The sequence below is a fragment of the Mycetomoellerius zeteki genome, unplaced genomic scaffold (genome assembly GCF_001594055.1).
Source record: "Mycetomoellerius zeteki isolate Tzet28-1 unplaced genomic scaffold, Tzet1.0 scaffold529, whole genome shotgun sequence".
In the NCBI taxonomy this organism is placed as follows: domain Eukaryota; kingdom Metazoa; phylum Arthropoda; class Insecta; order Hymenoptera; family Formicidae; genus Mycetomoellerius; species Mycetomoellerius zeteki.
The window spans coordinates 36,661-46,646 of record NW_017257533.1 but is presented as its reverse complement, the minus strand read 5'-3'; the positions used below and the strand labels follow the sequence as shown (position 1 = coordinate 46,646).

Sequence of the window (9,986 nt, the reverse complement as noted above, 5' to 3'; positions counted from 1 at the left end):
CCGCCCCGAAGGTTGGCCGTGGCGGAAGAGGCGTGCGGGAGGAGGCCCCGGGCACGAGCGGCCCGGCTGATGCCGACGCCCGTGTTGTCTCCGACGACCCCCCGGCCGCTCATTCCCCCCTCCACCCTGTCCTCCATCACCGTCGTGCGGCGGCGGTGGAGGAGGGCCCCGACCCCCCGGGGCCCTCTCCCTCTGTCTTTCTGCCTCCTCCTTCTGCAGCATCACTCGCTCGCAGGAGACGGCCGTCCATGCACTCTCCCTGCCAACCATCGTCCTCACTACTGTCGGCAGGGAGAGATCGTCCCCTATCTCGTCCCTCAGGACACTGCGCTCGTTTGCCCACGCTGGACAAAACTCCAGCGTGTGCTGCGCAGTGTCTTGAGCCTCATCGCAGTGATGGCACTGCGCCGTCGGCTCCTTCCCTATTCGACGCAGGTACTCACCAAAACAGCTGTGGCCGGTGAGCACCTGCGTCAGGTAGAACGAAAGTCCGCCCCATCCCCTGCCCACTCACTCTTCTAGGCAGGGGAGGATGGCCTCCGTGGTCTTCATCCCTTTCGTCGGCGGGTTGTTCCTGAAGCTAGCGTGCCATTCCTGGAACACCCGCCGACGGGTGTTCTCTTTGATGAGATTCGCGGCCCTCGGGGTGACTACGCCCCCCGGGGGGGGCCGGAGTCTAATGACCTTGACTTCGCCAGGGCGTCGGCCACGCGCTCCGCCGGGAGGACCCCCGCGAGGACCGCTAGGACGTCATGTGACACGGTCCTGTATGCCCTTGCGATACGCAAGACCAGCCGCCTCTGCACACTTTGCAACTTCTGCCTTATATGGCGGCTGGCCAGGGCTTCCTCACTCCATACCGAGGCCCCATAGTAGGCCCCGGACAGGACCGCGTACATGTACGCTCTTCTCACGCCATCATTCGGACCACGAAGGTTGGGCATCAGACCGAGTAAGGCATCGGCCCGACGACCCAATCGTGGGGCTATGTTGTCGAAGTGATCGACAAAACTCCAACGACCATACAAGGTGAGACCCAGGTATTTGAGATTGGGTCCCACCGGGATACTGACTTCGTCCGCTTTAACTGAGGCTTGTGGGGGCGCCCCGCCAGTTCCGTCGTGGAAGAACATTGCTTCCGACTTGACGGGGACCATCCTTAGTCCCAGTTCCTTTATTGCGCCATGCCATCGCGATATTCGCCGTCGCAACGGCTCTTCTCCAGGTCGGGCCCCCCACTACCACGAGCGTAACGTCCGCGTAACAGACTACGTGGCAGTTGGGGGGCGGGCTGCACGGAGAACGGCGTCGTATGCAACGTTCCACAGCAGGGGGCCCAACACTGACCCCTGCGGAACGCCGCACGACACGTCCCTCCGTTGCTGGAGTCTTATCGTCGAACTCCAGCTGTCTGTCCCGGAAGTAGTCCTCGGCCGCGGCGACCAGATAGGGGGCAGGAGGAAATGATCCCTCAGCGCCCCCACTACCCGGCCCCACGGCAGACTATTGAAGGCGTTGGCGATGTCGAGCGACACCGCCAACGCCACCTCCCTTCGCGCGGTCAGCCGCTCCGAGAGAGCACGGACCTGCTACTGTCGATCGGCCCTCCCGGAAGCCATACTGGCAACAGGATAAATTGGGATCTCCCCGAGACAGACGATGCGGGCGGCGATGATTCGCTCAAGTAATTTTCCCACATCGTCCAGCAGGCAAATGGGCCTGTATGCGGAGGGGTTCTCCGCCGGCTTGCCCTCCTTGCGTAGGACAAGCCTGACCCTCTTCCACGACCTGGGGAAGATTCCTTTCTTGAGGCAGCTCGTGAAGAGCTGCTTCAACCTTTCCCCGATTACCGGGACCGCGGCTGCCCAGACTCTGCCGGGCACGCCGTCCGGCCTCGGGGCTCGAGGCCTGCTCTTCAGGCGGGCGAAGGCCTGTGCCATCTCCTCCCCGGAGACGCCCAGTTCCTCGGTCCAACCTTCCGGCGGACCCACCCTCTCCAGGATTTCCCGGCCCCTGGTAGGGAAGAGGGTGGCCACCACTTTGTCGAGGAACAGGACGTCCAGGGTCTCCGCTATTGGGGGGCCCACAGTCTTAGCTTTTTCGTCACGATTTTGTAGGGCCTCCCCCACGGATCCCTGTCCAGGGAGGATATCAGTTCTCTCCAGGCGCCGGCCTTCGCCCGCCTGATGGCCGTCCTGAGGGCACTCCGCGCACTTCGGAGTCCCTCGGCGACCCTCTCCATCTCTGCGTCGATGCCTCGCCGCCTGGTGCGGGTGTAAGTGCGCCGGGCGGCCACGGTGGCCCTGCGGAGTTCGGCTACTCCTCCTACCACCAGTAGGCCGCCCTTCTGCTCATTGGGCGGCAGCGAGGCATCGACGCGTCGCACGCGCGCGACATGGCGTCCCCGAGCCACTCCACATCCTCCTCCACCGTGGCACTTGGCTGACGCTCGGGCCAGGTGGAGGAGAGAAGGCTCACCTCGAGGGCGCCAGGATCCAACTTCTTAATGGCCCATCGACGCTCATCACTTTGGCGGCGGCGTCTGGTCTGCACCTCCGCTGGCGTGGACACCAGCTCCATCCTGATAACACGGTGATCTGATTTCTCACTAAAGGAGCCGGCGTCCACGTGCCATCCTTTGATTCGTTGAGCCGCCGCGGGGGTCACCCACGTGAGATCTATGATGGACTCCCCCCGCGGCCTACGAAGGTGCTGACTTGGCCCCGGTTTAGCAAGATGAGGCCGAGTCCCGCCGTCCACTGCAGGGTGCTGTTGCCTCTGGAGTCAGTGGTCGGGGACCCCCACTCTACCGAGTGTGCGTTGAAGTACCCTCCCACTATTGTCGGCCTGGGGGAACGTCTGCGGATGTGCTCCCTCAGGGGCTCCAAGGCGTCTTCGTATTCCCTCCTGCTAAGGCGAGGAGGGAAGTAGCACCCTGCGACGTCGATGGGCCCCCACTCTACAAGAAGGAATCCCTCCCCCGCCGATATTGGGATCATCAGCGGGATGTCGCGCGCGTGCTGCCAGGCCATCGCCACCCTTCTCAGAGAGTCCCCAGCCCAATTGGGGTGGCTCTACGGGATGTTGTAAGAGTCAGCTGCGATGGCCAGCCCTCTCCCCCCAATCGGCGAGGCACTGCATGAGCATGCTTTGTGCCGCAGCCGAGTGGTTTAGATTCGTTTGGGCGAGGACGCAGGACATTACTGTTTGCCCCGCTGTTCCTCGCCCACGCTAGCCGGAGCTAGCACCGGCGCCTCCGCCATCTCAATGTCGGCAACAGCCGGCGGCGTTTTGTTTGCCGCCGGTTTTGCGGCGGAAGGGGGGCCGCTGGCCTTGAGGCCCCCCTTCTTCGTCCTTGCCTTGGCGGCGGTGTAGCCGCCACCCCCGATGCGCTGCCCCGATGGCCTGCCCAGGGCCCGGCACGCGAGGCAATCGGCCTTCTCGCGGCATTGGTTTGCCGCGTGGCCGATGCCCCCGCATCTATAACAGCACCCTGACCTGTCAGTGGTGCTCGTGCACTTCTGCTGCACGTGGCCGGCCTCCAAGTATCTATAACATTGGAGGCCTCTGGCCGGCAGCAGCACCACCCGACAGGTCGACCACTTTGATACGGGGGGTGGCCACCAGCTTCCTGGCCGCTTCCATGGGGCACCGCACCCACGCCGACCCTAGGCCGTTGGAGGCCCTCTTGATGTCTCCCACCTTAAACTGTTGTGGGAAACAGCCACTCGCCCTCGCCAGTTCCTCGGCCACCTCTTTGGTGGTGGCCGAGTCGTCGAGGCCAGAGACCCTAATCTCGGCGCTCCTCAACGGCCGGGACACTTTGACGTCGTCCCGGTCCGCGAGAGTAGTCGATAGCCTGTCGGCCAATTGGTCAGCCTTGGCTCTATTATCCGGGCCTCTGACCTCCCAGATGAGGGCCCCCGTGATGGCCCTCCTTGGCCGAAAGTCCTCGATCCCCAGGTCTTTGAAGGAGATCGAGGACCTCGCCTTTCCCACCACCTCGGCATATGATGCCTGGTCGGCGTAAGTGACCGCCGCCGAGGTGGCCGTTCTGAGCCTGGGAAGGGGGGCCTTTTATCGGAGGTCTTTAATCCTCCGGTGGCACCCCCTTCTCTTGCTTGGTCCCTTTCTTAGTGTTGCTCCCAGGTTTCGTAGGGGCGGCTCCATTCTTCCCGCGGCCTTGCACGCTTTGGCAGCCGCCCTTTTGGCGCCCCTCGAGACGACCTGCGCCTAGGTCATCTCGTTGTTGTCATTGCCCGCACCGCGGGTTGCGCCCTCGGTGCGGGCGCCCCGGTCGCCCCGGTCGCAGGGAGCGGCTGCTCCTTCCTTGTGGCGGCGGAGGGCTGGGTGTTAGTGCCCCCCTTCGCCTTGGTGCGGTTTTGGGAGCGACACCCGCCTTTGGTTGATTGGCGGGGGGCCGCTCTCCGCCCCTGCTGTGCTCTCTATGTGGGGGTCTTTTAGGGGCCATCCCCATCTCGACGAGGAAGCGGGTAAGGAGTCGAGAGAGGATCTTCTCAATTCTCCTATCCCCGTCTTCCCCGCTCCCACCGCCGGTCGTCCCTTTCCCCTTCTTTTTTATATTTGGGAGATTTCGGGCGGTGGCCGATGCCCGGTCCTTCTCTATTGCCAGGGGGTTCATTTGTTTTTGAACCCCCTGAAGAGGAGGCCTGAAGAATGGCATCCTCAGGTCCTCCTCCGTGATGACCGGAGTCCTCGGCTCCTCGTCCTACCCCGAGGCGGCCCCCACAATGATGGGCCCCTCCAGTGTGCCAATTGGGTTGCGGGCGCCGGCTGAGGGATCGTGGCCCGACCTGGTCGAGTCCCTCGTTGTTGCCGGCGTCAGCTCCGGCGTCGCTGTGGGGCGGGGGTTCTTTTTCTCCGCTCTATCTCTTCGTCCAATCGCTTGTTCTCTGAGCGGAGGAGGGCGACCTCGTGGCGAAGTCTTCGCCTCTCCTCCGCCCAGACCCTCTCACTGGAGCGATTAGCCGTCGGCCGTAGGGCCTTCTTCCGTTGCGTTACTCGCCTTCGCGACGATAGAGTTGAGGGCTGCGGTCAACTTTGAGTATGCCGATCACAGGTCCCTCACTATGTCCCCCTTGACGTTACGGGACTTCTCCACCGCCTTGGCGATTGTGGCGAGTTCTCTAGTCGCCACAGCCGCCACTGCCTCGAGCGGTTGCTCGTCATACTCGAGGGCGAGCTCCGCGGTCCTATCCGCAGCCCTCTTCGCGAACATGGAGGAGGGCACCAACTCTGGGTCTATAATGAGGCGGTGATCCCTCCGCAATTATCGAGCCTTGGCTTTGTCGGCCCTCCTAGCCCGGGCCTCCGCTGTGAACTTCCCGACATGATCGGGGTTCAGGGCGGGTCGGCCCCTCGGCCTTTTATTTTTCTCCTCGCTGCCCGAGGAGATTTTTATCGCCGGTCTCTTTTTGATGTCACCTCCGAGAGACGCCATCGAGACCGTTGATGCGGTCCTCGACAGGCTGCTTTCGGAAGTGGCCGGCTCCTGCTGCGTCCCGACCTTGCTGCATGCAGGGCCAGGTTGCTGCCTCCGAGAGGGTCCTGCACCCTCTCTGTCCCCATTGCCCATAGTTGGGCAACCCTTCCCGCCTTCGCCCTGAGAAGGGCAGTTTCCGTCCGCGTTTGTGTGTTTAAGAGATGTATCCATTTTGTTTTTTCCCACGACCCGCAGCAGCTCCGTCAGCCAGGGTGTACCCTCACCCACCCGAAAACATGACCCGGGCGGGGCCCCGAGTTCCCCCGGGGAGTTGACATATGACTTAGGCACCTGGAATAGTCATCAAGTGCGCAGGCCTCCAGCCCCCTCCTCACCGTGGACGGGCATCGCCCGCTTACCCACGGCTTTCGGGGGTCCCACGCCTCCGACCTCGCGGACACCGCTGCGGGTGGCGCCACCGGGGGAGCCCCATGGACGGGTCGGGTCACGGAGATGGCGCCCCCTTCGGACCCTAACCGCCATGGCAACCAGCACGTCGGACGTGGGGGGCTTATGTCCCACGCCAGAGATACCCCCTGCCCGGCGCCTCTGCTTCGGAAGGGACGCCGTCGCGGTGACGCCCGGCTACTACGTCTCAACGCCCCCGGCCACGACCTCGGAATACGTCCGAGCGGCCCGGAGGCAGGGGTCGCGTGCCCCGCCTCGGAATATGTCCGAGCGGCTCCTCCTCCAAGTGAGACGAGGACCCTGCCGCGGACCAAGTCCGCGTGGCCCCTCGTCCTCTACTACGGACACAATCCGCACCTCGTCCTAAGTGAGTCCCCGTGAAATGGGATTTCTCTCTGGGGACTCCCCATCCCATGGCGTGTGGCCGCCCAAAGCCAGGAGCACCCAGACAGTGGGCAGCCACGCCTGCGGGAGCACCCGCGTCGCTCACTTCGGACGGCCGGAACCCGAGGGAACCACCCCACCCCACAGGGGGTAGGGGAGGTCCCCACGGGAGCCGATCACCCGTGGAGGGCGATCCTCCACACCCCGCATGGGAAGGGAGTAAGCCTCTCCCTTTCGGCGCCAAGTCGCCGGAATTTGAAGTCGGAGTTACCTTCTTCTACTGGTACAATGAGGGACCGTTCTAAAAAGGACGAGTCCCTTGAGGTACCGGACCCGGTTGTGCAGATTCCTCCTATTTAACGGAGGGATCCGCACGGGGCACTGTTAGACCCCCGAGCACAAGTCCCCGATCGGCTGCCCCCGCCAGCAAGCGCTGACGGTGGCCCCGACCGCGGAAGCAGCACCCGGGGGAGCCCCCATGGTAAGGCCGTGCCCCACGTGGGGAAGAAAATGCAACCCTTTTTGGTAAGGCAAGGGAAAAGCGTTACGCATACCGCGGGGGAACGGGAATTCACCCCGCGGTTATGTGGGACTCTCCCCTCATGAAAAAATCATGAGGGGCCTACCCACTAAAACCCCTGCCAGCGTCCTATTTCAGGCCAAATTGGAGAACGCCCCGAGTACGCGTGCAGCATGCTTTCGGGACGCCTCCAGGCCCAATCGGCCAAAAGCCGAAGCTTCGCTTATGGGAGACGAGGACGGGAGGATTACTCACCGGCTAGTCAAAGCCAACCAGCAAACCCCCGCCCCCGCGCACCCATCCGCCGAAACGGAACCGTCCGAAAGGGGGTGGAAGAGGACACCGCCCCCATCCCCACTCAATTCTCCCCCGAAGAGGGAGACTGGGGGGTCTTATGCGGGGGCTGGAGTTACCCGCTCGAGCCCCGCACCCCCCGAAGTGTGTACATGGACGGCCGATGTTCTGGCCGTCCATCCCCGACGGAGTATCCCCCGTCGAGGACGCTCCTTAATAAAAATAAGGAGCGGGGGGGATGACGAGGCTCAGCCAACGTCCATGGCCACGGTGGAGGCCGGTGACCCTCGGCTGACCTCGCCCGACATCCCGACGTTATCGTCCGCGCCCGTCTCCAACGGTGCCTTACCAGGCCCGTTGAAAGGCGCACACTCATTCGAGCCCGCACGATGGCTCGAATTCCATCCCCTGGCCGTACAGACTGGGCACATGACGGATCGCCGACAAGCAGCAGCCCTATGCCCATCACAGTGGAAGCACCAGCCTGTGCGGTCAACCAGACTTTTGCAGTTGGCCCTTATATGACCAACTGCCATGCAACGGAAACATTGCATGCGTCTCGCTGCGAGCGGGAAGACCCTGGCTGAAAATCAGCCCAGCCTGATCCTCCCGACCCGCAGCAACTCATTGGCGCATGCCAAGGGGCATTGAACCCACACGGAGTTCAACCCCCCGCGCCCAGGCCTAATGGGTCCCACCCTCACATCCTTGTCGGATGCCTTCCCACTAGAGGCCACCGCAGCGACCACTTCCTCCGCGGAGACAGAATCATCGAAGTCCGTGATTCTGATCTCCGCACGCCGGACCGGCCGCACCACGCTGACGCCCCCGTTAAAGCCGCTATCCGTCAGCACCGACCTGAAACGGTCCACCAACGTCGCAGCCTTAACGCTGGCCTCCTCGCTTCCCGGTATCTCCAGGAGGATACCACCAGCCTGCGACCTCCGAAGTCGCAGGTTGATGATATCAATTTCCTCCAGAGAGATTTTCTCTCTCGCCCTCTTCATAACCTCCGCATATGTCGGAGTGGTTCCTCCCATTGACTCCGCGCATCTTATTAAAACCGTCCTTTCAGCGCGAGGTTGGGCAATCCTCGGTACAGACCGTCCTTGAACTCTCAAGCCCTGGATTGCGGGGCGAGATGTCAGTCCAGTCTGCACACTTTTATCAATGCCCCTCACCTTCTTGGGAGCATCCCTAGCTAGGGGCAACGATCCCCCCAAGCCGGCGCCTTCAATCGCATTGGGGGTCGCATCCCTCCTGCCCCTCCTTTTGCGCTTCCGGCGCGCGCTCCTCGACTGTGCCTCCGTCCAGGCCTCCCCATCGCTTGGATATTCCAAAGGAGGTACTGGAAAGCCCGGTCGAAAGGAGCCGAATGTTCGGCACGAGTCCTCAGCCCCTTCCACTCGCATGCACAGTGGCACCCAGATTAGGGCGACCACTCTGCGTCAGTTTGGACGCCACTATGCGACCTCCCTCGTCCACTATAGTGGCTCTTAGAGGTTCGTTCCTAAGTTTTTTCCTCACTCCCCCGAGTGCCGGTCTGTATGCGGGGGGGAGGGGTTCATCGCGACAAGAGGCAAGCGAGCTCTCCACAAGGGTCTCTCCCCGTAGAAAGGGGCGGTTCCTTTTTTTGTTCTCGTCCTTCAGCTTTTGCACTGTTTGATTCAGTGTCTTAATTTGCTGAATCAAGTACATCCTCTCTTCCCTTAGAATTTTCATCTCTCGATGAAGCTCTGTCATCCCCTTGTGAAGGACCTCGTTGTCCTTCATCAATTTGTCAAGAGGTCTCTTGATCTCGTGGTACCTCAAGGCCAATATTGTTATGCCACGCTTGGCAACCGCAAATGCCTCATCTCCGAGCTAGGATCGGTGTCCAATGCCTGCTCGGCTTTTTCGGCCATTTCGAAAATTCCAAATACACCGGCCATCAGTGTATTTGGACAATCCCCATGAAATGTAGACGTAAACCCATCCACTCGCTTTCTTTGCGCCATAGTGAGTCCATCGTCCGAACTGAGTGTACCAAAGTCCTTCCTCTTTTTGCGGACATATCCGCCTCTCTTTGGCATTATAGATGAGGCCTCCTCGCACGAGTCATCGCTCTCCGATTTCCTCGAGTACCTCGATAGAGCGTACGTTCCGGGGGATTCTCCCGGCTTCCGCCCACGTTTCTTCCCCTTACGTGGGATGAGATCGTTGGGAGAGAGCTCCTCCGTATCCTCCGTTCTCTGGTGTTCATTGCCAGCATTATTTTTCACCCCTTCCATCGCCTCATCACTAGAGGTGGAAAGGGTGAGGTCAACTTGCTCGACCTCTGGCAATTTCCTGCTACCAATACCCAGCGTCCCAGCTGAGGGCAGCTACTCTCAATGACTGGGGAGCCGACTATTTCGCCACCGACGACCTTGATCCTGTACTCCTTAGGATAGGGATAAGGTACATTGCCTACGATTCTAGGTCCCGTAGGCAGCACCGTGCGATCGATGTCGACAACCAACCCCGAAGGGTTTTTCGCCGAGGCACCCCACCCCTGGTTGAGCCACATCCAAACTCAATTTGAGCCCCTTCTTCCTCTGTGGCTTCGGAGCCTCATCACGTGAGGCAAGAGATGCGTTATCCGCGTCTCTACCTCTTCCTTCTCTTGAGTCCGGACGGTAGCTGATTCGGCTGCGGGGCCTGTCGGCAACTCCGCAGCTAGCCCCTCACAGGAGTCCTCCGGGCCCGAAGTCTCGGAGGTCGATCGTCCGGGAGCGGGGACAATACCCCCGGAAAACCGTGACGAGCATCCGATTTCTCGCCGCTTTGTATCCTTTTTGCTAGCCATGTTCATCATAGGTAAGATGTCGGCGAAATGGCCGGGGAGCTCGCCGACAC

General features: G+C 61.7%; 1 protein-coding gene across 1 annotated transcript; it reads right to left on the bottom strand.

Annotated features, from left to right (window-relative positions):
* Window positions 1-650: 650 nt before the first annotated feature.
* On the bottom strand, window positions 651-1,157 carry LOC108727762 (uncharacterized). Its single transcript, XM_018455999.1, has one exon. It carries the CDS (start codon window positions 1,155-1,157, stop codon window positions 651-653), a length of 507 nt encoding a protein of 168 aa, XP_018311501.1.
* Between the last annotated feature and the right edge of the window lie 8,829 nt (window positions 1,158-9,986).